At 45.0% G+C, this 27,375-nt stretch overlaps 1 protein-coding gene and 1 long non-coding RNA gene across 11 annotated transcripts in view; both read left to right on the top strand.

Moving 5' to 3' along the window:
• Msra (methionine sulfoxide reductase A) overlaps positions 1-27,375 on the top strand; it is a 333,283-nt gene that overhangs the window by 128,584 nt on the left and 177,324 nt on the right. For 9 of the 10 annotated variants that reach the window (NM_026322.4, XM_030247606.1, NM_001253712.1 and 6 more), the window contains one exon: positions 13,565-13,633. The exons of the other annotated variant lie outside the window; for it this stretch is intronic. In NM_026322.4, coding sequence (NP_080598.2) covers positions 13,565-13,633 — 69 coding nt within the window. The remainder of the gene's footprint in view (positions 1-13,564; positions 13,634-27,375) is intronic. 10 annotated transcript variants of the gene reach the window in all.
• Gm52131 lies at positions 13,640-23,532 on the top strand. Its single transcript, XR_003951179.1, has 2 exons — positions 13,640-18,918; positions 19,398-23,532. It is a non-coding gene; the product is annotated as a predicted gene, 52131 (long non-coding RNA).

Here is a 27,375-nt window from a genome sequence, read left to right as displayed (position 1 = left end):
TAATATGGAATGGGCCTTGGAATTAGAAATGAGTCAAATGGTGCGTGTTCTAAAACAAGTGGTTTCTGCCCTAAGCTGGGAGGGAATCTGTTCTCAATGGGGTGAGATTTGTTTTAGGTTAGTAGCTGGGCCAGCTTGGTCCCCAAGTAACAAGTTATCAGTATGGAGGGTGTTTTCTTGGTGCTATGCAGAAAAATGTATTCTCTCACTGCAAAAATATAGAGGCCAGATTCCTGGACCACATAGTTATATTGAAGACTCATCACAGGCCAAGTAGGCCCCTGTGGGATGACTTACCACCACATACGCCAGCATGTTCGTGGGGAATGGGTTCTGGTCCTCAGGCATCTGCCTTATAAACTTACTTCAGGGCACCTCATTTTTAAAAAAAAATTAATAAATTTATTTATTTTTTTACACACACAATTTTATTAGATATTTCTTTATTTACATTTCAAATGTTATCCCCTTTCCTCATTTCCCCTCCAAAAACCGCCCATCCCCTCTCCCCTCCCCCTGCTCACTAACCCACCCACTCCTGCTTCCCTGTCCTGGAGTTCCCCTACACTGGGCCATCGAGCCTTCACAAGACCAAGGGCTTCTCCTCTCACTGATGTCCCACAAGGCATCTGCTACATATGCGGCTGGAGCCATGGGTCCCTCCATGTGTCCTCTTTGGTTGGTGGTTTAGTCCCTGGGAGCTCTGGGGGTACTGGTTGGTTCATACCTTCGATCCCTTGTCTGCTTCCCAGAAGCATTTCCCACAGTAGTTTACATTCTGAGCTCTCAGTCTGCAGATAGGAACGTGACAGAAAACACTGATTACAGTAATTTACTCTTAGCACTAAGAACCTGGCAGACCTATCAAGGTATAACTCACTCAAAATCAGATTTTCTGCAGGGTCTGTGCTAATTCTCTTTGTAAGTGAAGTTTGACAGGTCATAGTTATCTGCTCCATTTCTGAGGCTGTGGGGTCTAAATCAGGCTTTCCCAAAACCTGTGGTCCACTCTGGACCCCCTCTAGGCATATCTCTGTGGAAGCAGATGCTCCCTGCAGAGGCAGACCTCAGATTGTTCCCAGTGTAGATCCTATGGAAGGCACTTTTGCCTTCGTCCTTTCCGAATCCTGTATTTGTAAAAATTGCTCCCATTCCATTCAGCAGCGGCCCAACCAGTCATTAGGCTATTTCCCCAGAAGTCACCTATCACCAGAATCTGCAAGTGCTTGCTTGATCACACACACAAGGAAGATATTAGACACTCAGCATTTTGCCCTCAACTCTGTCCCTTTATGAATTTAGATGCCCAGAGCCATGTGTGCAATGCTTAGATGTTCTTATTAGCATAGAAAGACAACTAAAAATAATCACAGAAGGCCTTTCTGTGTCACTTCTAAAGCCAGGGTTGGAGATTTCTGTTCATCATGTTTCTCAATGTGGATACTGCCTGAATTATCCAACTTCCCTTAATTAGCCTTGAATGCACCATTATCTCAGAAGGCCAGGTCCTTAGACACCATCTTCAGAACAACTCCACGAAGAGTTGATTTTAAGTGGTCTCTCTCTCTCTCTCTCTCTCTCTCTCTCTCTCTGCTTGTATGTATATGTTTGTGTGTGTGTTTGTCTCTCTCTCTCCGTGTATGTGTGTGTATTACTGTGTGTATTTTTGTCTCTGTATATGTGTGTGTGTGTATGTATATATATATATGTGTATATCTGTCTGTCTGTCTATGTTGGGACTTGGGAGAGAAAGACTTGTGGGTGCCTGTTCCGTGGTACTCATGTAGAGATCAGAGGACAACTTTGTGGATTTGGTTCTCTCCCTCCCATTTACAAAGGTTCTAGGGATTGATCTCCGGGTGCCAGACTTGCCCAGCAAGCACTCTTACCTGCTGAGCCATCCTGAGGGCCTGGATTTAAAAAAAAAAAAATATTGACATATTGTTCAGTTGACAGCTTCATCATAAAACTTATTTTTTGATGGAAGTATGAAATGTTCAAACCAATTTTAAAAATCACCAGACTTCCAGGAAGTGTGTCCCCACGATGTGGAGGAAAATAACAGTGATGACAAAAACGGAAAAGATGAAAATTGGAGAGGTAGCCAGGCAGAGAAGTAATTCAAACAGGCACCGTGTTCTCCCTCTGTTCTCCCCTAAAATAAAAGAGAGAGAAACCCAGAGACATTTCCAGTTTTGCTTTTAATCATCTCCAAGTCCTGTCTTGAATTTGGAGAGATTGGTGTTTTAAAAATATTTCCTTCTTTTAAACATGCTCTGGAGGCCACACAACAGTTTTCAAGGGGAAACACAGCACCCCTCTTTTCTTGAGGTCTCTTAGGGTGTTCTCAACCCCTTGCCGTTTCAAAGTTGTTTGCAGAATTGCTTTTGTGATTCAGAAGGGGGTCATCTGGGGACTTTGTCACAAGGCTGGGTACAGTCTGTGAGCCCCGAGTAGTTCAACAGCTTTCAGCTTAGGAACAGGCTCCAGGGCTACATGGTGTTTACCATGGTGATAACTGTGAACAGTTGAAATGTTTGGTATTTGTATTTCCAAAAAGGAAATATATCACCAAGAACAGAGCCCCAAACTAATAGGATGGTTTGTTGCACGTGTACATGTGTATGCATGCGTGCATATACGTGTGTGTGTGTGTGTGTGTGTGTACACCCACACGTGTGCATGTGTGTTGTGTGTTTTTTAAGCAAACCTCAGTGTGTCATACATACTCTCCTATACTTCCCCTCCCTTGTTCCATATGAGGGTGCCTTCTTATCTCACAGGGTTGTTTTGTTTTTTTTTTCTATAACAGAATGCCGCTGATGCTCTTTTTTCTATATGAACCCTGCATTTAATACTTATCCATAAGCAAAGGAACAGTATCTTATCTTGCAGATCCAGTCTGTGCTGAACCTTGCCAGTGTCCCACCTCTTTATTCTTAGAGTCTTTTCTTCCTTTATGATCTCCTGAAACAGACAATGACTTCAGAAGCCCGGTGCCTCTTCATTTAACAGAGGCCATCCTGTACAAAGCCACTACTGAGTTCAGACCACCACAATTTGTCTTTCTTAAAATCACATTGTTTTAGTTGTGTCTGCTTTATTCCCTGTGTGAAAGGAGAATGAACACAGATGAGTTTACTATGAGGTTTGTACCGCTATAGTCTGTGCACAAAATCATGCCAAAATTCCTTTTCTATGGGAGAGTAGCAGCCACAGAGCCAACGAGGTCCTCTCCGGCCCAGACCTAAGTATAATGCTGCCTGATACTGCCAGAGACGCTGTAGGGAAGGGGCTATCCGCCGGAACAGATTGCATGGGGAAGACTGGGCCCCTCTGGCTTAGCTGAGTACCAGGCTGACCATTTATCACTGTCAGAGAGGAAGGGGTGGGAGCGGGGAGTCGCCCGGCCACTCCTGCTCAGCTGCTGACTGACAGCTGACAGCATCATGTGCCACCTCCATGCAACCCATGTGCCATCAAGCGAGAGTGTAGCTACCTGCTTGGGCTGCTGACAGGTTCACAGAGAAGAAAGAAAAGATCAGCAGAGTGCTCTGGGCTGTCAGTGAACTGTGAACTGCCTGCTCTGCACAGTGCTGTGTGCAACCGTTAGTGGCAGCTGACTTCAGTGTGCACAGGAAGCGCTGGGTTAGGCTCCCAGGAAATAATATGGCTGGTGATTGGCGGAGAAGATGCCTCTGAGGTCTATGCACCTTAATTACATTCCAAGGACTCGACTGTGCTGTGAAGCTGTTATTTTAATATGCCCAAACTGATCTCTCTAACAACTATCAGGGAGAAAGTGAATAGCTTTGCATCAGCCATATACCAGGGCCATAAAGCAATGTGAACCAGCAAAGCCCAGACCCTACCACTCTTAGAAGACAAATATTTTTCAAAACAATATTAGAAGTATGATTTTTCTGTTTACCATGCATATTAAAATCTACATTGTGCTTTAGAAGTCATAAAACACTGAGACATGTTAGTATGGAAGGGACTGGTCTTGACTTACTCCTGTATGCTGGCATTTTCAACTGTTCCATTTACAAGGATCTCACTGAATCCTTTGGCTGAAACACAGATCTTAATCCATAAGGTAGCTTAATTTTAAATGCAGTTTATACTCTCAAGATTATCTGTTTTTCAATGTATGTAATATTGGATATGTGGGTGCCTGTGAGTTTGCAGCATGTGTGCACATGTGCCACACACATGTGCATGTAGAGGCTAGATGATGACATAGGTATGTTCTTCTATTGGTTTCCACATTGCCATTTGAGACAGACTCTGTCAGAGAACCTGCCATTCACTGATTGACTAGACTGGCTGGCCATTGTGTTCCAAGGATTTCCTGTCCCCCCTCCTCAGCACTGGTGTTACCGATGAGTGCAACCATGCTTGCTTGCTTCTTTATATAAATGCTGACCATTTGAACTCAGAGCCTTGTGCTTGGAGGGCAGGTGCTTTCCTAACTAAACTATCTCCCCTACTCCAAGGCGATCTGATTTTGATAGTCATTAGGAATTACTTGTGTTAATGGGGAGAGATTTCATGAAGTCAGGAAATTTCCATCCTACAACGTGTGCACTCCCAAGTGCAGAAGTCAGCTGCAGTGCTTCAGTGTGGTGATTATTAAAAGTATCCCCAACATGAAATGCTCTAGCTGAAAGGGATGATGATGAAATGCATTTCTTGGGGTGATGTGGTGAGCCCGGGAGCTCGGGTGCCCTGGGGGCTGCAGCAGAGCAGGGAGCTTTAAGAGCACCAGCCTGCCCTGGTGCAAGAGCTGGGGCTCATGGATATGACCAGCAGTCCTGAGGAGGGGGATGGCTGCGCGAACTGATGAAGGGTGATGACAGGGAAGACACTTCATCTTTCTCTTGTGTCACTGACATGAAGCACAGAGCCTGGCAGAGAACCAGCAACCCATAAGCTTCCCAGTTTGCTTGGCTAGAGGATGGGTTCCTCCGCTGCGCCATGCATGCCAGGGCCGATCTGCTCCCCACCCCCCGTGTCAACCTTCCTCATCCTTCCTGCACACGTCTGCCTCTTCAGTTTCTGAACTAATGAACTCATCAGCCCTGCTCCAGTCCGGAGCAATGTCTCGGCCTCCATCAGACAGAAACAAATAGCCTGGCCACACAGCTGCCTCCATTGCAAGTCCCTGAGCAGCTGAGCTCTTGTCCCTCAGGGCAAGACTGAGTTCACGGTGACTGGATCATCGACGGGAAGGGCTTGGTGAGTCCTGACAGGAGGGGCGGGCAGCACACTGGCCTGCTGGTGACTGTCATACAGAGAAACCTGCTGCCTTCTCTGGAGCTCTATACCAGATTGAGCCCAGAAGAAAACAATTTGATTATTTTTTAAAATACTAATTTAAAATTTTTCCCTTTTATTTTTAGTTGACTAAAACCCCCCACAACCTAGCACATGGCAGCAGCCGTTGTCCTGTTGTCATTTATCTGTCTTTGTCTTTTCCTTACCGAGCACGGCTCTTGTAGCCTGTTCTCTCATCCCTATTCCTTTCACTTCCTGAGGCCATAGAAAAAACACATATGATAATCCTTTGAAATGATTATATAACCTTCTATCTTAGAACGTCATAACTTAGTTCTTGTTGCTGTTGTTGTTAACCTTTACCCAATTGCTGTGTCCCCAAACTGTAAAAACAGAATGGCCAAAGCAGACAGGACTCCATGGGCCTGCTTAGCTAGAGACTGTTCACTCTCCTTCCCTAGAGTCCCTGCTCTACATCTGAGTGACATAAAACTGTCCTTATGATGTGGAGGGGACTCAAGGCAGGATCTGGTCCGTATTCTGGAGAGAACCCTCCACTAAAGATGACTGGTCCAATATTAGATCTTGGGAGATACATGGGAACCCTACTTACTTCCAGCAGATGCCTTGAATGTATGATCCAGAGAAGGAGCGGCAAAGAGTTAGGGTAAGAGTTTGGGAGACTATTGTTCTGGGAAGTCAGTAGACTTTTCTTTTCATTTCAGGCCCAGTGAGAATGTTCGTCATCAGGGGTCATTGCTTAGAAGCAGTACTGGTTAGTTTGAACTGCCAGCTCAACACAGCCTAGACTTACTTGAGAAGGGATGCTCGATTGAGGAAGGAATCTCCTGGATAAGATTGTCACAAGGGCATGTCTATGAGGCTTGTTAATGGAAGTGGGAATCTCCTGGATAGGATTGTCATGTGTGCATGTCTACGTGGGCTTGTCTTGATTGTTAATGGAAGTAGGAAGACCTAGCCCATTGTGAGCAGCACCATATTATGGGCTAGGGGCCCTTAACCATGTATCAGTGAAGAAAGATACTAACCAGCAAACAGATTAATTCTGGACAAGACTATAGATAGGCACTGGCCAGGTCCATACCTGGAATTCCAAGAGAATGATAGTGCACACATTAATCAGGTGTTTTATAGAGGCAAACCCCACAAGGCTGTGGGGTTTCCTGCCTTTGTCCAATGGGGGCAAGCATACATCCTAACATACTTCCTGTCTACATACGTTCTGCCTACATGTGATCAAGCACACCCTGTGTAGTTGGGGCAACCAACCTTGTTTACAGCAGTGAGAACCTGTGGCTTGCTGCTTTGTATGAACAGCAGCCCCCAGCATTCCAGGAAGTTATCTGTCCTTGGGCAAGTGGGGATCACAGGTTAGAGGCATTTTTATTTTATAGATCTCATTGTAACTTAAACTTAAAACATAACTTTAGCCCTCACAATTGCAGATATGACGTGACTAGCTGTCTCAAGAACTTGCCACTAAGACTGGCCTTTAGTGAACCTGGAATTATAAGCCAAATCAACCCCCATCCACAGTTGCTTTTATCAGACTATTTTGTCAGGGTGAGGGTTTTGTCCCAATAAAACAGTTTCTACCACTTACCACTCTGAAGGGCTGGGAACATAAAGAAAGGGATTTCTCACTTGGTGTGGCCATGTTGGGAAGCAGAGGGATGGTATTCTAAACCATGTGTTTCAGAACACTGACTAGTGCTTGAAGAAGGAACAAAATGGGGCCAAACGTGTTCAGTCTGGCCAGCTTGGTAAACAATGGTGTGTTCATTATTTCAGGTCTGGTTCTTTGAAGACCCCATGGTTCTAAGGATGGATATTGCTCAATCTACTCAATCAGCTCTCCACACTAGACAACTGCTCCTGAGCATGAGGCTATCTTAGGTGGCTCACCATGGGGTGATTGTTACCACTTGGTGGTGAAAGTCTTGTCCCACAAGGGGTGATCTGCCCACAAGAACAAGTGCTCCTGGGATCTTGAAATCCCAGTTTTGAAGAAGGGCAAGAGAAGTTAGGCAAAGTTGAGGCAAATCAGCCTTACATTGCTAGTTCGAGGCAGTCACTACATAATCTGAATGCCTATTGTAGGGCTGAGCAGGAATCTGATTTAAAGGCAAGTAGCCTGCAGAAGAGAAGACACAAAATGGAGGCATAGATGCTACCTCATGTCCTGTGTCAGCTTTCAGTCCTCCTTTCCTCAGTGTCTGTGGGCTGAAGTGAGCTTAGTACTTTGTAGCAAGTTCTTGTCGCAGGCATAGTTGGGTCCAAAAGCTCTTCCCACACTGTGGTGACTCTGAGTTCCAGTGGCTGAGAAGGACTTCTGGGACAGCAGCCATTGTTCTTAGACTCTCTTACTGGGCAATATCCCATTGACTAGTCAGTCAGGAGGAGCCTGGGCTCAGGAGAAGCCTAAGGATTGGGGTCTGCTCTCCCCAGCCTTCCATTTCCCTGCCACCTGCCACCCTCTTTATCCATATGATACAGGTTTTAGCCATCATAATTTGAACACAAGTCAGACCGCGTAGGGCTGGGTGGTTATGTATGGATCTGAATTATTGCAGGCACGCTATTAGGCAGTTTGCTGTCCTTTGTTCAAGAAAGAAAACTGCCATAACATTTAGAGCATCTTAGACTTTCACAGAACAAAATCCAGTGGCATCAGTGTCTTCTGAAGCCTTGAACATGTCCCCCGAGCCCCTTTCAAAATGCCTGGCAGAGTTAACTCTGACCCTTGCTTACATTAACCTTTGTGTTCCTCAACCGTGAGGCTTTCAGAATAGATGAAAATCCACCCCCATCCTCATATACCCTTGACAGAGGACACAGCATCACCATGGGCTGCACACATGGCTTTGGAAAGGCCCCCACTGAGCAGGGAGCAGGGGCAGGGACATGTGCTCAGCCAGCCAGATTGGAGGCCTCTACCCTGCTGTGACTGGGCCACAGATGTCTCTGCCTGTCACCCCTCCTGTCCTTCCCTGCAGGAATCAATAGTGAAGACTCAGTTAATACAGTGTTGTTCTGTTTGGTGAACTAGCTGGTTTCTGTTGTGAATCACATTACTGATTTTGAAGTATAAACTTACAAATGCCACCATTTACAAACACCTCTGCCACCCCCAAACTGTTAAGCAATGTAATATGTTTAAAGGCTGTCTCATTCTGTGGTCTCCAACAACCTTAGATATGTTGCCGTAGTGGAGTTTCAATGGGCAATGTTCTTATGGCTTCCAGGAAAAATCCTTTATTGCTGGGTTTTGTTTGTTTATTGAGACAGGGTCTTGTATAGCCCAGGCTAGCCTCAGATTCTCCATATAGCTGAAGTTGACATTGAACTCCCGATCCTTCTGCCTCTACCTTCCATGTGCTGTCATGTCTGGGTTTTAATGGACTCACATTCCTCACATACCCCTCCTACTACTCTCTCCTTACTCTAAAGCTGTATACTGTATTGTTTCTTTTCTGAAATTTTGCTGTTTGAGGTTCTAGTGACCTGGGATCAACTATAATCCAAAACAATAAAAGAAGAAATTCTAGAAGTCATAAACTTAAACAGTTTTAAGCTGTGTGTTGTTCTGAGGGACATGATGAAATATTGCACCATTCCACTCTGTCTTGCCTAGGATATAGATTGTCTCTTTGTCTGCCTTCCCATACATTAGCTGCTTGGCAGCCATCTTGGCTACCAAATTGATGTTTGCAGTACTGAGGTACCTGTGTTAAAGTAATCCTTATTTCACTTAATCATGGCCTCAGAACTTATGAGTAATGATTCAAAGGAGGCACCAGGAAAAGAGAAAAACTCAAAAGGGAAAACAAAACAATAGCCTTCCCCCTCAAAAACCCACAAGCAAACAAGGAAGGACAGGTTAACTGTGGGACTATGCAGCAAGGCTGTCAGTCAGATAGAGAAAGACAGTGTACAAGGTTGGTACTGCCTGAAGTCGGAGGCATCAACCTGGATTCCATCCACCACAGACGAGTGGGTCCTAACTACTGCCTGGTACTTGGTCAATCATTGCTGCAACTGATTGGTACACGTGAGGAGGAAAACAACATCTTTTTTTGGTCCCATCTTTCTGTTTCGTTCACTCAGGGCAGGAATGGCAGGTCATTTTACTCCAGAGTCTGTCTCTGAATAATAACCAACTCTCTGAGCTCTTATACTGAGAATGGAATTTGAGGTCATGTTTAGGGATGAGAGAATGCTGAGTGATTAGTAATGTCTGCCATGAGCACAGACGTCCAGGAGGAGGACTGAGGGAGGAGGAGGGGGAGGAGGAGGACACTGTCTCCTGACTCAAATCTTGTCTTTTTTTTTTTTTAATGGAAATCTCCTACACAGATTCCAACGCTAGTCTTACAGTTGTACACTATTTGCAGTATGACAGGCTTTCCATACCTAAATTAATTCTCAAAGCCACCCATGAGGTAGTTGAAACGAGGAAACAAAGTCTCACATAGGTTAGTTATATATCAAGATCATATAGCCAGGACATGGGAGAGGGTCAAGGTCAGATGATCTCCTTCCAGAGCCCAGCCTGTCATCCCTAGCCTGTCCTAGCTCTTGCTTACTAATGTTGTATAGATTGCTACAGGGCTGACATAAGACCCAATGATCTGTATTCCAGAAGAAAATGCAAAATCAATTGATAGAAATGATTATGTTTGGGCCTCAGGCTCTGGAATACAGGAGAAAAGAGGGGCCTTTCACCAGAGAGGACAGCACAGACTTCCTCCTTCCTGTCCAGTGGGCAACATTTTCATGGCTACTTCTGTCAGCTTTGAATCTTCCCAGAGGCAAGGAGAGAAGGAGCTAGGAAGGGGACCCCAACATATGAGGGTGAGACATTAGCTCCCTGCTGTCTAGGCCACCCCACTGGGGCACTATTTATGAGTGGTTATTTTAAATGTTCACTGTCATTATGAGGGAAACATAATCTTTGTATTTTTTTAAAGTATATTATAGGACTGTCCATGTGTGCTTAGGTTTTGAGTGCTTGCCTTGTGCGCACAAGGACCTGAGCACACTTAGACAAGCCAGGCATGGGAGTGTGCTTGCCCTTTCAGTGCTGGAGAGTCAGGTACAGTGGCTCCCTGGGCTGACCAGCCAACCTAACCTAATTGGTGACTTCCAGGCCAGTGAAAGATGATGTCTCAAAGAACATGGCAAGTGGCACTTGAGGAATGACAGCTGAGGTTGTCCTCTGGTCTCCACATGTACTCACACATACATGAACACAGACAGATATAATCCATTTGCTCGTATGTTACAACAATAGTTGAGTCACAACAGGCTGTAGTTGATGGTGTCCCACTAAGGTTTCATTGCAAAGTTTGTGATGTCTTGGCCATCTTAGTTTGTGTAAACATATAGAAAAGTGATAATCCATTTCTTAGACTGTCACCCATTAAGTAATAGAGCAGTATGTGTGTGTTTGTGAGTGTATGTATGTCTATGCACTGGATCAAATAAGTTACATCTTTCATATTGTCTTGAAGAGACTTTTAAATGCCATTTGCTTCATTTATTAGCTTAACAAATACTTACTGAACACCTTTGTGTCATTACATGCCAGGATAATAGGATATGGCCACTGCCCTCCTAACCAGTCCCTGGGAGATTTGGTCTTTGTCCATGTAGTAACAGGAATGTTTAGTGCAATCCTTGTGGTCACGGTAGAGGTATTTGTAGTAGAGGGAGGAGAGACTTTGGAGCCATTCCTTACAGATGCTCAAAGGCCACCAAAAGCATTGACTCTAGCCTCAGCATAATGGGGAGCCAGCGGAGATGGGGAAAATATAGTTAATCTTGACTGTCAATTTGATTGCAGACTTTCCTAGAAATTTCATAAAGCATGCCTCTGGGCATGTCCACAAGGGTGATTCCATTAGCAAAAGAGGTGGGGAACCTTCCTTGAGTGTGAGTAGCATTGCAGGGGCCCTGGTGAAATAAAGGAGGAGATGGGAAAGAGCCCACAGACACAGGTCCTCTCTGCTTCCCAGCAGGCGCTCTGTTCCATCCTGCCTCCCCACTATGACAGACCTAGACTCTGAGACTGAGCCAAGTGAACAGTTCTTCCTTGAGACTGATTGCTCAGATGGTGTTGTAGCAGCAGCAATTTTGATGGATACAGGCAGGTACTTGGGAGTTTATGTCATGAAATTTAGACTTTTTTTTTCCAGGTTGAAAGAGAGCTGTGGTTACATTGGTGTATTAGTTAGGGTTCTCTAGAGTCATAGAACTTATGAGCAGTCTCTATATAGTAAGGGAATTTGTTGATGACTTACAGTCTGTAGTCCAACTCCCAACAACGGTCAGCAGCAGCTGTAAATGGAAGTTCAAGGATCTAGCAGTTGCTCAGTCCCACAAGGCAAGCAGTCAAAAAAGAGACAACAAATCTTCCTTCTTCCAATTATGTAGGTCTTCAGCAGAAGGTGTGGCCCAGGTTAAAGGTGTGTGTCACCACACCTGGATCTGAGACTTGCTTTGTCCCAGATGACCTTGAATTCAGAGATCTCCCAGTCTTAATCTTCTGGGATTCATAGCCATAGCTCAAGATCTCCTCACTAAGATCCAGGTCAGAAACTTGTATCTCCCAGCCTCCAGATTAGGATCACAAGTGAGCCTTCCAATTCTGCATTGTAGTTCATTACAGATATAGTCAAGTTGACAACCAAGAATAGCCACTACAATCCACCCCTTGTCAACTTGACACAAATATCTCATGTCCACATGGAACAATAACAAGGTCATGAATACGCCTAACATGATATAATCATTCCCTGTACAATCGCAAATGCATTTGTAAATTTACAATGAGGCAATGGCTCTTGGGAACATTCTTTTAGTATCTCAACTTAAATACCAATTGATGTTAAAGAAATTGGGAAGAAAGACAAATATGTTCTTAACAAAATAAAACACGTCACCCAGGCAATGCAGCAGAGGGTGCTGAGAAACCCACAGTTTAGATAGGAACTTAAGACCTGCTGTGACATGGTCCCACCACAGTCTAGTGTCATATCTCATCATACCTGGACCAGATGGTTCTGTACTCAGATCCTTTGGCACTCACCCAGATTGTATCCTTGTTGCCCTTTGCCAGGCTTTAGTAGACCTAGTGTGACTCTTAAGTCACAAGGATGCTGAATGTCATGATTTAGCTGTTCTTCCTAGATATTTTTTTTTGTGCAAATACTTATATTCATAAGTTACGTCTTTCATATTGTCTTGAAGGGACATTATCAAATGTGCTCAGATGGAGCATTTTCTGGAGTTCTCTGTTTGGGGGTCTTGAGAACAAGTGTATGCTGGAAGCCCTAACCTCGAGGCTCATTCCATCTCTGCCAGCCCCTTCTTTACACTGGTGGTGAGGCTTCGGGGCTGGGGGAATGTTGAGAAGCCCTGGATATCCATGGAGTCCTCAAGGCAGTTGTGATACTGCTTGAATTTTGGTGGATGCCATAGTCTGCTGCTGCACTTCTTACTGAAATACCAACTTCATCAGTATGGTGATTGTTAGGCAGCATCAGGAGGAGGTACTCTTACTCAGCCTGGATTGTAGGGATTCCCTTGTTCTCTGGGTGTGGTCAGCTTCAGTAGAGACCCTCTGACCAAGGGTCCAGCATTTTTCAGTTGTCCAGTCTGTTAGAACTTGGATCCTGACACATTCATTTACAAAACGACATGTCCTATCATTGAGATTGAAACTCATGTAAAGGGCTAGGGAGATGGCTCAGTAAAGTGTGAACATGGGGGCCTGACTTTGATTCCTAAAACCCAAGTAAAAAGCTGATTGATATGGCACATGCTTCTAATTTCTGTGCGGGGGGGGGGGGCAGAGATGGGTGCAATCTCTTAGGCTCCTTGACCAGCCAGCCTATTGAGCTGTAGGCCAATGAGAGACCCTGCCTCAAACAAATAAACCACAATAACAAAACCCCCAAACCAACAAAAGTCAATCACACCTGAGGAAGGACATCCAAGGCTAACTTCTGACCTCTGAATGTGCATGCACACATATGTATGTCTACTTCCTCAACCCCACATGTTCCCATGCATGTGTGTGCACAAGCACATGTATACACCCCAATTTACAAAAAACAGGTACCTGAAACTTAAGAGGATAAGCTTTGGTGTGTTCCTAACTCCTGAAGAGAAACAGGCTCACTGGCACATTTAATGACATGTGTTAGGATGCATGTCAAACTTTACACTTAAACTCACATCTCTTTCTTTCTTTTTCCAGCCAAACACCATGTCAGTGGCAACAGAACGGTTGAACCTTTCCCAGAGGGAACACAGATGGCTGTATTTGGTAAGATATCAACTCAGAAAGAAAACCCAAATACTGTGCAAAGCTTCCTGCCAACTTTCTTAGCTGTAGTAAGTGTCCTCGGGGCTTCAAAATCTGGGCTCTTCTAGATATTTACAAGTCGTTACAGCCAAGAAAACTCTTGAGTTCTTAGTAATTTCTGGGCCCAGGAATACTTACTTTGTAGAATCCAGTATGTTTTAACTGTCTAACTTTGACAGCCCAGATAGCACACTGTAAGTTTGCTATTTCCTTTGTCCATACTCATTAATTTAGGGTTTGAGTTTTCTTTCTTTTCCACACAGATGTATAACTTTGTCAAGTTGTTTGGAGTTACTATTAACCTCACCTTCACCACACACACACACACACACACACACACACACACACACACACACACACACACTCGTAATTGGATGGTCTCTTTATTCTCCATGAATTGAACACATACATGCATTGGTAGAAAACATTAATTAAAAATATTTCAAGCAGGGCTGAGTCCAGTCCTTAGTTACACTTCTAAAAAATATGGTTGTGAAGTTAAGCTGAATTTTTTGGCTGATTCCAAACCATGTGGTGAAGAAGTCTTCTTTGCCCGGGTTTTCCACCTCCATAGTTTCTGTCTCCCACACTGCTTTCCAAATGTCCCTGCTTCTGGCTGGCAGCTCTTTGCCTTTCCCTCTGTCCCTCCCTCCATCCCTCTGTCCCTCCCTCCATCCCTCTGTCCCTCCCTCCATCCCTCTGTCCCTCCCTCTCTCCCTGCCTCCTTTCCTCCTTCCTTTCTTCATGGTGGCTCCCGCCTTTTCTTCCTTGCTTCTGCCTCTGGCCTTTTCCCTCCAGCAAAGCTCTGAGGTCCTCTCAGACGTGGTACCTCTGACCACCAGAATTTTAACTGCAGGTCCAGCTTTCACCCGTGGATAAGCTCTGGATCTCTGACGATCTAGTAACTTTTATGTCACCTGACTTGACACCTCCTCCAGCAGCCATCCAGAGGGATGTGTTCTTCTTGGTAGTCTCTGCAAGGGCAGTAGGCTGCTTGTAGGCACTGAAATGTACTTGAGTTGGAAAACCACCTCATGTCAGCTCAGTCCCTGAACAAGTTCTTTCAGGAGAGAATGTTCTCTTAGTCCCAGTCGTAGAATCAGAACTAAACCAGAGGAGGGGCAGTTGGGAAATTATGTAACAGGTATCCAGTGTTTCCTAACAGTCAATCTTGCTCCAACGGGCTATCACCATTTAAGATGTACCCACCTGTGGTTAAAAATCACTGTGCTTAGAAATGTAAACGGGTACTTCAGTTTCAGAAAAGACTTTATGTAACAATGAACACTCTGTATCTTAGAGTCTAGAATGTTCACTGGGATTTCTGATTTAGTCATATTAACCTTTGTACCCTGGCAGTTTCATTACCGTGAAATATCCTATTTATTGATGTGCATCATCCTTGTGATTATTTTTGTTTGTTTTAAGTCTCTCAAATTTGACAACCATGACAGGCTAGGAACTACATTCTGTATTGTTACAGTTTAAATCTGGAATGTCCCCAGAAGCTCAGCTGGTGGCACTGTGGGGAGAGGGGGAAGAGTGAAAGGAAGTTAAGTCATTGGGAGTGTGCCCTTGAAGCCACTATTGGGATCTTAGCCTGTCCTCCCCCATATCTGCTTACCAGCCACCATGAGATCATCAACTTTGCTGTACTATGGCCACCATGCCATGATCCTCTGCCTTACCACAGGTTTCAGATGATGAGCTGAACCATCATGGACTCAACCCATGAGCACTAACTTTTTTCTCAGGCATCTTTGACAGAGTGATGACTAATATCTTGTTGGGAGTGACAAGTGACACAGGTCTGTCTCAGCAGGCTGCTGTCCCCTGCAACGTAGTAGGAACTAACATTCACTGACCTCAGAGTTGAAAACATCAGGGCATGTGACTCTGTGCTGAGATTCCTTTTCTTTTCCATTCCTTATTGGTTTTCAGAGGTTTGCTACAACCCTACCAGAGTCTGACCTAGGGCAATACACCGCCCTCTCCATGCTTTAGCTTTCTGTTGAATGGATCTGGGGCCTCTCTAGGTCTGGGCCCTTTGTTCTACCTCCTCTCTACTCAAGACCTCAGACTCACCTGTCACCGGGAGCCTGGGAAGTGCACTGCAATTGGCCAACTGGCTGATAGGTGTGGTGTGAAAAAAAAAATGACTCCAAGTGTGGTAGCCATGCCTAGGATCCTGGCACTTGCATCAGGGTCAGAGGCAGCAGGGCTGCTATACATCTGAGTGCTCATTTGAAAAAAACAAACCACTGAACAAACAAAAGGAGACAGACCGCTTGCAGAATTCAAGTTCACAATATCTAAAGGGCAAAATTATACAGAACCCAAAATAGCATATGCCTGACATCTAAAAATTCTGTCTTTAGAAGTGCAGCTTGGCTCTCTCTGCTGCTTAAATGAAGTTCCCAATTTGGCTAAGTGTATGCAGTCATTGCACAATGGGGGTTCCAGAGCTTTCTGCTCCTTTCCTGTCACTTGTCCACCTGTCTATGGGAGAGGAGAGAACGGTTGGCGTGGGGAGGGCTCCTGTCATCTGGGTCACCTATAGCTACACGGAAAAGGCCAGATTGAGACAGCGCTTGACTTTCACCCTGCCAGCATTCAAGGGGCTGGTGGGCTAGCTAGGCAGTTGGCTCAGAGAGGTCATGTGACTTACTCAGGGTGGCCGGGCCTTTGGAGCAGGGTTTGAGCCAGAGACTACTTGGTTTGGAACTGACATCCTTTTTCTGATGTCACCTTTCTCTGCACTGCTTGAAGGAGCCTCACTAGGGCCCGATAGATTTAAAAAATGCCTTTCAGCCGGATCCACATACAAAAGCATGATTTCCAGCCAAGCCAATTTAGTAAATTGATTTGTAAACTCCTGTGTGTTCCCAGAGTGCTCTGAAGGACCCTTGAGATGCAGCTTTTGCTGGGAAAATGCAAAGACTCCTCCAGCTCTCCCCTACCCCCCTTCGATTTTAGTAGCAAATAATGCAGACAGCACTGGCTACATCTGCCTGCCTGTCAGTTACCCAGAGCAACAGTGGTACTTTTTACCTGTCCAAACTCCTCCTTCAGCCTTGGAGGTCTCAATACATTATGCCAAAACAGTGTCACCAACTGTAACTTCATCAAGTGACTGAAGAGTCCAATGTGCTGAGCGGAATGCCTGCATGGCAGCTTTATGGTTTGATCCAGTCTGCTGGTGACTGCGGAGCTGCAGTTAGCATTTAGATCGGCTTTGAGGGATCGAGGCCACACCGGTGTGAGAAAATACAGAGGTGTGTTGTGCCCAGCAATCAGAGACGGCTCCTTAAACGAAGTCCCTGGCATTCAGTCTCAGCAAGTTATTTTAAACTCAAGCTATTTTTTATTCTGCTTTTTGTTGTCTGTCAGTAACTATCTTTTCCCCAGGTCTTCTCCCGCTCCCTTCGTGGACTGGGCTGATGTTATGGGGAGGCCACAGCCTCAGGTCCCTGTTGCCCCTCAGGCTTGCTGCTAATGCTCACTCACAGGTTAGAGGCAGCTGACACTCTGCAAAAGTGAAAGCGAACATTTCGCAGTTACGCAATGCCTTTGTCTGTGCTGTCTGAGAGCGCCCTGTGGCCACCCTCCCTCTAATCTGCACAGTGTCCTGTGAAGTGGGCAGAGAAACAGAAGCATCTGGAGATGAAAGACTCAGCCAAGCTCCGAGCCTACTTTCTCCCTTCTGAGAACAACTTTGGCCAGATCTCCATGCCTGTCTCAGGAAGGTTTTTCTCCGCTCCCAATATCTTAATGAAAGTGACAGCTGGTGGCTGTGGGCCACTCTGTTCAGCAGAGCATTAGGCTATAGCCCCCAGGTCAGGGGAGTGTTGTCAGCTCAGAACAGCTACTCCTACTCTGGAAAATTCTCCACAGGCAAGAGGATCTATCAGAGGAAAAAAAAAAAAAGCTTACTAATGGAGAAGGCTGTGTGGTAAAGGAAGGACAAGAGATGCTGGTCATAACTAGAGTTGAAAGAGGAGTTATTTGACACTTTAGGGCTAGAGAGATGACTAGTGTTAAGAGCACAGTCCTCTTGCAGAGACCTGAGTTTGGTTCCCAGCACTCACGTTGGGTAGTTCACAAGCACTTGTAATTGCAGCCCAGGGAGATCTGATGCCCCCTGCTGGCTTCCTCATGTGCCTGCACTCATGCACACAGAGACTCACAAACAGGCACATATCCATACCCAGAATTTTTTTAAAGAACCTTTAAGATTTTAAAGTACAGTCTTTGAGCATCTATTTGCCACCCAAACCGTTACTTCCAAATCTGAAAGCTTGTCCTTGACAACAATGTCTAACTGCACATTGGTGTACACATGTAATGGCATGTAATATAGGGGCGTGAGATAGGAGGGTCACAAGTCCTATGCCAACCTGGGCTGTATAGTGAGAGAATGAGACTCTCATCTCAATTAAACTTTCCTTTTAAAGAAAAGGACTAGAACTTTAATGTTGATTGTTAGAAAGGGACAGCAGCTGCTGTCCCCTATTGTCTCTTAGGTTTCTAATGGCCTCATGGTAGATTTTTTGAGACAACCAGCTTCTGAGAGACCTATGATCTGTGTCAGGTTGTCTTGGGGGCCCTTCAACAAGGAGAACACATGCCAGTGTATCCTAAGACATCAGGGGACACGCTGATACCCTTGCCACCTGCTGACCTTGCCACCAGGGCCAGACCTCTGCAGGCCTTTCCCAAAGTAATATACAGAAAAACTGGTCACAGACGCATGGGGACCAGCAGCTGTCAGAGGCCTGATAATGTGCTCCACTCCTGGGGACACCTTTGTCACTTTGGAAGAATGAGTTCAGTGTCTCTATGAGGAACCCATCACGAGAACAGCACTCCCCTCCCCACCTGGAATTGTGACTTTTTTTTTCTTTAAACAGTCCTGGTTATTTGTTGGCCAGCTGAGAAAACAGACTTAGAAACAGCAGGCAATATGTCAGGCTTCAAAGGAAAATGTATTGGTGTCTCGCTGGCTTGCAGCCAACATTATGTTGGTAAATAATCAAATCCCGGTGCGGCGGGTTTCTCCCTGAACCTTGACTGAAAACTATTGAAGCTGGGTCTGGGAGGAGAAGAGTGGCAGCCACGCATTCCAGGGGAAAGGCTGAGGAGAATGACTGGGAATGCTTGTAATTAAGCAGGCCTTCTATGCCCACAAGACTGATGGGACAGCAAGCTAAGAACTGGAGCGAGCTTCCAAGATGAGGAAGCACTGGGTAATTAGATAGCACCTCTCCCTAGCTCAGTGGTCCTCACCCTTCCTAATGCTGTGACCCTTTAATACAGTTCCTCATGGTGTGGTGACCTCCAACCATAACACTATTTCATTGCTATTTCATAACTATAGTTTTGCTGTTATAAGCTGTAACGTGAATATTTGATTTGTAGGATATCTGATACATAACCCCTGTGGAAGAGTCATTTGACTCTTTCCCCTTAAGGGGATCATGACCCATAGGTTAAGAACTACTGCCCCAAGTCCTTTGAAGCACCTTCCAGGGCAGTCTTTAGTTATTGTAGACTTTTGTTTTTTGTTTTTGTTGTTTTCTTAAGACAGGATCTCATATATCCCAGATTGGCTTTGAAGTCACTAAGTGGCTAGGAGTCAAGGATGACCTTGAACTCATGATCCCCCTACCTCCAGCTTCTTAGTGCTAGGCTTCTAGGCATGCACCTCTGCGTTCCCGTTATGCAGGACTGAAGATGGAGCCCAGGGCTTCCTGCTTGCTAGGCAGAAACTCTTCCACCCACATCCCTAGCTTTGGAGATATAGTTTAAGGTAAGTTTGTTTTTTGCATCTTTTTCTCTTGTTGCTGATCTTGACTTCCATTTTATTCCTAGATGCAGACAGGCCTGATGACAGAGGGATGGGGCGTGCAGGCCTCTGAACATGGGCCTGTGGTGTGACTGAGGAAGGGTAGCCATGTTGTTTTGAGAGACCTAGGGTGCTGCTAGATGAGGTTCCTGCCCCTTTTATATACAGTGTATTGGATGAAGAGGGGGGACAAGGACAGCATGGAGCTTGTCTGTAGTGGAAAGAAGAGACATGATTCTTGAAAGCATTTCCATCTCTTTCCACTGTAATTCAATGTTGTCATCTATACAGTTCATGTATAAGAACCACACAGTCAAGTTGAAAAAAAAAATCTGTGTAATTTTTAGAATTTTGGGATGGGCTGTCGTTATAGCTACCATAGACCTATGGGCTGTTGGTGCCACATCCTGGTAGGGTGTGGTAAGTGGAGTCCAGGTGGGAATTGTGTATACTTGAAGGGTGCTCCTGGCAGGAATAAGATGTCATTTACCACAGCAACACTTTATTGGTTTAGGCATCACTTTTATACCAACTTTAGTCATTTCGGCGTGTAGAAGACCCAAGGGTACCAGGTGGTGGCACACATTTAATCCCAGCACCAGGCAAACAGAGGCAGGTGGATCTCTGTGAGTTCAAGGCCAGGCTGGTCTATAGAGTAAATTCCAGAACAGCTAAGGCTATACAGAAAAACCATGATTAGACTCCTTCCCCGTCAAAGAATCAAAAAAGTAAGCCCTCTCAATAGAACAGCTAAGGGGAAGACCTGGGTTCTCAGCGGAATTGTGCTACAGAGACCTAGGGTGCTGCTAGGTGAGGTTCCTGCCCCTTTATGTACAGTGTATTGGATGAAGAGGGGGGACAAGGACAGCATGGGACTTGGGTCACATTGCTGTAGAGAGTGCTTCGGGGTCAAAGGGGGCATGAGATCCCCAGGGCATTGCTCCTTGGCTCACTAGAGGGGTTCCTGGGCCACCCCTCCCTGCCAAGGTCCTAGAGAGTGACCTCAGCTTCACTCAGCTCCATTGGCTCCTGCCTCCCTCCTTCATAGTGCCAGACAAGACCTTTGTCTCCAGGACATTGAGAGTGTCAGCCTTGTGTTCTCAGAACTGGCTTCCCATCACCCAGGTCCCAGTACTGAGCTTTCTGCAAAGCCCTCCCACACTGGACTGGACTAGCCCAGCCCAGGCTCCCTCCCATACCCCGAAAAGAGCTCTTGGTCTCAGCTATGAAGCCAGCTGGTTATGAATGTTATCATCTTCCTTTTCTCCTGATCCCCACCTGTATTAGTCAGGGTTCTCTAGAGTCACAGAACTTATGAATAGTCTCTAAATAGTAAAGGAATTTATTGATGACTTACAGTCGGCAGCCCAATTCCCAACAATTGTTCAGTCGCAGCTGTGAATGGAAGTCCAAGGATCTAGCAGTTACTCAGTCTCACGCAGCAAGCAGGCGAAGGAGCAGGAGCAAGAGCAAGAGCTAGAGCTAGAGCAAGAGCTAGACTCCCTTCTTCCAATGTCCTTATATTGTCTCCAGCAGAAGGTGTAGCCCAGATTAAAGGTGTGTTCCACCACACCTTTAATCCTAGATGAAAGGCGTAGCCCAGATTAAAGGTGTGTTCCTTAAACTCGGAGATTCAATCTTCTGGAATCCATAGCCAATATGGCTCAAGATCTTCAAACCAAGATCCAGATAAGGATCTCCAAGCCTCCAGATAAGGGTCACTGGTGAGCCTTCCAATTCCGGATTGTAGTTCATTCCAAATATTGTCAAGTTGACAACCAGGAATAGCCACTACACCACCCAATAGGCCTGTTCTTTTATTTTTATTTTTTACATAGGAAAAGGGTTAATTTATTTTACAAATGTGGCAGACATTTCTTAAATTTCCAAGAAAGCATGCAATCCCCCCCCCCTCGCATCCTCCCCTGCCCCAAGCGCTTCTATTGTTTCGCATTCAGTTGTGTTTCCTTTGTTTCTCTCAGCACTCACGTTTCACAGACAGTAAACAGATGTAGACAACCACAAAACAGAATTGATTATTCAGCCTCAGTGAACCAAGCTAGCATTTTATTTTTGAGCACTGAGGATCAAACCCAGGTCTTTGTACCTGCCCGGCAAGCATGCTACCATAGAACTGAACCTGAAACCCTGGCTAGTATGGCTGAAGAAAACCTGAGTACCATGGGTCAAGTACAGGCAATATAAAAATGGCATTCTCTCTCTTGCTCTTATTCTCCTCAGCTATTTATCCTGGACTTGATTGTAAAAAACCATGAAAACATATACAAGGCACAGTAAAGCAACACACATTTGAACTCTGCTCGATCAAAGAAAAATAGGGGCTGGCGAGATGGCACAGTGGGTAAAGGTCACTGTCAAGCCTGGGGACGTAGTTCAAGCCCCGAGACCCACATGGCGAGAAGAGAGAACCGGCTCCTGGGAACTGTCTTATCAGCTCTACCTGCATGCTGTGGCCCCTGTGTGCCCACTTTTCAGTACACATGTACACATAAATAAGTAAATGTAATAAAAGTCAAAAAAGAATTATGCAGATAAGGAGGAGAAGACATATTTATAAAGTTCTGTGGCTGTTAAACACTTGCCCCAACCGACTCTCCCTAGCCCCTGATGACTCCCATCCTGTCTTCTGATTTTATCAGTCTGGGTGTCTAAGAATGGAGTCAAGCAATACCCATTAGTGACTGGCTTGATTCACACAACAGAATGTCTCATAGTTCAACCACATCCTAGTGTACTATATCTCTTCTTTTCTATGCTGAGTAATTTGTATTTGTATGTATGTATGTATGTATGTATGTATGTATGTATGTATGTGTGTATGTATTTGATTATATGTATGGAGCGTGGTCTCTTTATCTACTTAGCCATCCACAGGCACCTTTAGCTGTTTTCAGCAATGTTGAGATGAACACAAGTGTGTAGAGCTCCTTGAATCCTTGATCTTTATCCTCTTGGTGACTATACCCAGATAGAATACTCTGCTGGGGCTTCCTTGAAGTTTGTGACACACTACCACTCTATGTTCCTGAACAGCTGGCCCTTCACAGGCTCCAGTAAAGCACAAGTACCATTTGCCCACATCTCTGCCAACGCTCCTTCTATAAGAACCAAGGTGTCAACCGGAAAGCCTGTCAGTGGGCAAATGGGGAAAGAAAATGCAGCAGGGCTCAGCGTTAACGCTGAAGGACACCACATCCATCATTATGGAGCATGGAGGAGTCTGAAGAGCATGGTGCTCATTGGTAAATCAGGCACAGAAAGATGGGGCCATCTTCTCACTTGAGGGGTCTAGAAAAGGCGAGCTCACAGAAGCAGAGAATGAAATAGTGGGTGCCAAGGCCTGAGGCTGGAGTGCAAAAGGAAGGTGGAGAGATGCTTGTCAAAGAATGTGAAATGTCACTCTGATACAAAATAGTCACATCTTGACTGTAATTGATATGACAGACACCAGAAAATCATTAGAGAGTAGATATTAGGTGGGCTTACCCACTCCCTCAAAATGACAAATTCATGGGAAGTTATGTTAATTAGCTTGATTTAATCACTCCACAGTGGATACATGAGCCAATACAGTATGTACCATAATTATATTCACTTTTTATTTAGAAAAGATAAATTAATAAAAATAGTTTTGAGAAGATTAATAAATGTGGGAAGAGGAGGCTAGTAAAGTTAGTAAAGTTCTTAGTAAAGTTCTTCCTTTACAAGTGTAAGGCCCTGAGTTCAAATCCCAGAACCAGAAAAGAACACTGAGGCAGTGACACACACGTAGAAGAAGCCCACTTCTAGGGAGGTGGAAACTGGTGAGTCCTTGTGGCTCAATGGTTAGCAAGCCTAAGCTTGATTGTTGAGCCTTGGGCTAATGAGAGTCCCTGTCTCAAGATACAAAGTACATAGTACTCAAGAAATGGCACCCAACATTGTTCTCTTGCATCCACATGTGAAAACACAGACACAGACACAGACACAGACACAGACACACACAGACACAGACACAGACACACACAGACACACACACACACACACACACACACACACACACACACACACACACACGGATCAATGAAACATTCAAGGTAATATGCTAATGCCCACTAGAGAGCATTTTCAGCCTGCTATTGCTCCACTCAGAGATCAAGGACGCAAGTGTTTTGACATCCCTAGCTGTTTGCTGTTCTACAGCCTCCCTCCTGTATGGCCAGGACCCAGTTTGTTTTGGGATAGGGGGTCTTGGAGCATACTTGATATAATATGTTTGAGTCAGAGACAAGAGGCAAGCTCATTCCCAGAGTCCACTTTCAGCTGTCAAACAGCACGTGGTAGCTTATCGGTGTAATTTATATCACACTGCCCTGCCTCATGTAACATATGCTCCTTTGTGTCATTGTAAATGACAGAATGTCTTGCTCTTTTAGTTTAAATTTAATTTTAGATTTATTTATCTTATGTTTATGGATGTTTTGCTTGCTGTGTGTCTATGCAGCATGTGCATGCTTGATGCCAAAGGAGGTCAGAGAGGTCATCACTCCTCTGGAATTGAGTTACAGACAGTTGTGAGCTGCCATGTGGGTGCTAGGAATTGAACCAGTGCCCTTAACCCTTAAGCTATTGCTCCAGTTTTCCAATTTTGTTATTTTCATGGCTAAATAGTATTCCGCTTCAGGTGTATGTAAACATATACAACACATTATTATTATTATTATTATTATTATTATTATTATTATTATTCAATAAGCCACCATGGACACTGGCTAATTCTATCTCTTGGTTGCCTGGAGCAGTCCTCCAGTGAATGCAGGAACACAGACATCCCTTTAGTACATTCATTCCTTTGGGTAATACCCAGTAGTGGAATTGTTGGATCCTTGAGGAACCACCATATTGTGGTCTATTGATGCTTGTACTAACTTATGTCCTGTGTTTGTTGTGGATATGAATTGGGAGTTATGCATGTGTATGAGTGTGCAGCCACCAGCTGAGGATATCTGGTCTCCTCCTCCATCTCTCTGCCTTACTTCCTTGGCAGTGTCTTTCACTGAACCTGGAGCTCTCCATTTTTCAGCTGCACTGGTGGCCAGCAGGACCCAGTGATCCTCCTGTCTCCAACACCTAGCACTGTGGTTACAGGTGTGTGTGTGTGTGTGTGTGTGTGTGTGTGTGTGTGTGTGTGTGTGTGTGGTTACTGGTTTTATTTATTTGGGTGCTGGGATCTGAATCCAGGTCCTCGTGGTTGTGCAGCAAGCATTTTCACTCACTGAGCCATCTCTGCAGCTCACATTCTTAACACTGTAGACAAGGCTGTTGTTCTCTATATGGTCATCAATATTTTTTGTCTTCTTGATCTTAGCATTCTGGCTACAGTAAGATGTTATCTCATTGTGGTTTTCATTTGCAATTTTCCTAATAGCTAATAAGGTTGGGCATGTTTTCATATACTTGTTGGCCTTGTATGTCTTCTTTTGAGAAATGTCCACTTAGATAAATTGCCCATTTAAAAATCATCACCGCCATCATTGCCGCCATCATGATCATTACCATCATCATTACCATCGTCATCCTTATCTACTATTGAGTCATTTGAGCGCTGTATTTACTCTGATTGTTAATCCCTTATCAGATAAGTAATACTTTACAAACATGTATGCCATTGTGCAGGCTGTCTCTTCACACCGTTGCTCTTCAGAAGCAGTTTATTTTGATATAACCCCATTTATCTCTTTCTGCTTTTGTTTGTGCTTTGGAGGTCTTACTCAAAAATTGGCTGCTCATGTCTACGTCCTGAAATGTCCCTGCATTTCCTTCTATCAGTATTGTGGTTTCCATTTTGGATTTATCTCTAATCCACCCTCGCTGAGTGGATTTTCCTCCAGGGTGCTACTTTCATGGCTTTCTCATCATTATTTATTGACAGACTGCTCCATCTTCCCTCATGTTCTTGGTGCCTTTGCTCAAAGCTCAGTTGACTGTTACTGTGTGGAGTTATCTCGGGCTTCTTTGTCCCATTCCATGGATCCATGTGTCTGATGTTATGGGAGGGCCATCCTGTTTTGATTAGTGTTCTTTTGTAGTGCATTTTGAAGTTTGGTACTATGGTGCCTGTAACTTTTTAAAAATCTTGTTGCTCAGGTTTGCTTTGACTGAGGTTTTGTTTTTGGTTTCATTGTTCTGTTTTGGTATGATTTTAGGGTTGCTTTCCCTGTTTTTGTGGAGAATGTCATTGTTGTTTTGGTTAGGATTACACTGAGTTGTCAGTCACTTTGCACAGGTTGAACCTTTACCAGAATTAATTCTCCCAATATGGGAGCCTGGGATAATCTTTTTGCTTTTTGGTGTCTATTTCAAGTTTTTCCTCAGTGTTTTATATTTTCCACTGTATAGTTCATGTAGTTTCTTGGTTAAATTTATTCCTAGCTATTTTTGTGATTCTTGCTGAGCAGGGTGTCGTAAATCTAGGTCACTCATGGTATACAGAAACCCCACCGTGTTCTGTTTGCTGCTTTCGTGCCCTGCAGCTTTGCTGAATTTAACGAACATTTATTGACCACTTCCTGAATACCAAGTGATGCTGTAAGAAGGATACTTTGGCAGGGAAAACACTGAGAACTAGGAAATGTCATTAGGAAGAAGTAGAGTGTAAATGGCTGCGTGACACATGTTGCAGGGACTGTGGGTGACTCAGAGGGAAGCACACACTGCAATACCAAGTTATGTGGCTGCCTGTGGAGCTCTGCCTGTGGATTTCTGGCAGGCCCTGTGGGCTGAGCTAGCAGCAGAGACTTATCACTTCTGTTTTGTTTTTTGTTTTTTGTTTTTAACCATCTTTCTAGAGCAAAATGGTGCCTGACCAGGTCACAAGGGCTCACACTGATACTGCTCAGCCCCACTCGAACACTCAGCTTGTCAGCTGTCTTGTTCCTGCCTCCGTCTTGCCACCTGTGCACTAAGAGGAGTGGCTTTGCACTGACCCTGCCATCTGTTGTCTTCTCTTATTCCGAGAGAAGGAGAGCCGTTTATGCTGACCCTGATTGTCTTCTGCCATTTTACTGCTTTTCAAGAAAGCTAACAGAGGGGCAGGCAGTGGCTGCAGATGGCTTTGGGAAGCTTTCGGAAAAATGTCTCCATCTGGGGCCTCTTTCCCACCTCCGTATGCCCTGAACTCTCTCTTAGGATAGCTGGAACTGAGTGCATCCCTCTGTGGTAACTGGCATCCATTGCAAATGTCATGACCATTTGTTCATTGACATTCCATAGACCTCCTACCCTCTATCAAAAGGAAAACCAACTTGTTAGTACCTTGTAGAGTGCAGAGCCCGTGACAGATACATCTGGGGAACAGAAGAGTAAAGGATGTTTTTTGCCATACTGAGTGCTGGGTCTGGTTACTCTGGGCTCATCTTTGGCCCAGCCAGCTGCTGAGCAAACTTGTCCTGTTCTGCTGGCACCTTGTACTATCTCTCAGCCAGCCACATAGCCCCAGGAGCCTTTTGCATCCTTGGAATTGAAAGTCTGTGTTTGTCAAATCCTTTGCTATCCTCTGGCACAGCTTGAAGCCACTGGCTCTCCAGCCACCTGGAGATTTGTTCTGTCTGGTTGCAGAGCCAGGCTTCTTCGTGCCTGGGGCATTCTGTTCAGGGGAATGCAGGGCCTCCTCACACCATCCCTGGGGAAGCATCTGTGGGTCTGCTGTCTTTTTAAAGGCCACAGACTCACTGGGGTACATCGTGAGGAAAGCAGATGGCTTTGGACGCAGAGGTGTCTGATGAGGGGCAGGTGTGAAGACTTGGAATCGGCATGGCACAGGGGAACTTCGTCAAGCTCTCAGGGCTGCCATCACATG

The sequence above is a fragment of the Mus musculus genome, chromosome 14 (genome assembly GCF_000001635.26).
Source record: "Mus musculus strain C57BL/6J chromosome 14, GRCm38.p6 C57BL/6J".
NCBI lineage: Eukaryota > Metazoa > Chordata > Mammalia > Rodentia > Muridae > Mus > Mus musculus.
This window is presented reverse-complemented; position numbering and strand designations above follow the sequence as displayed.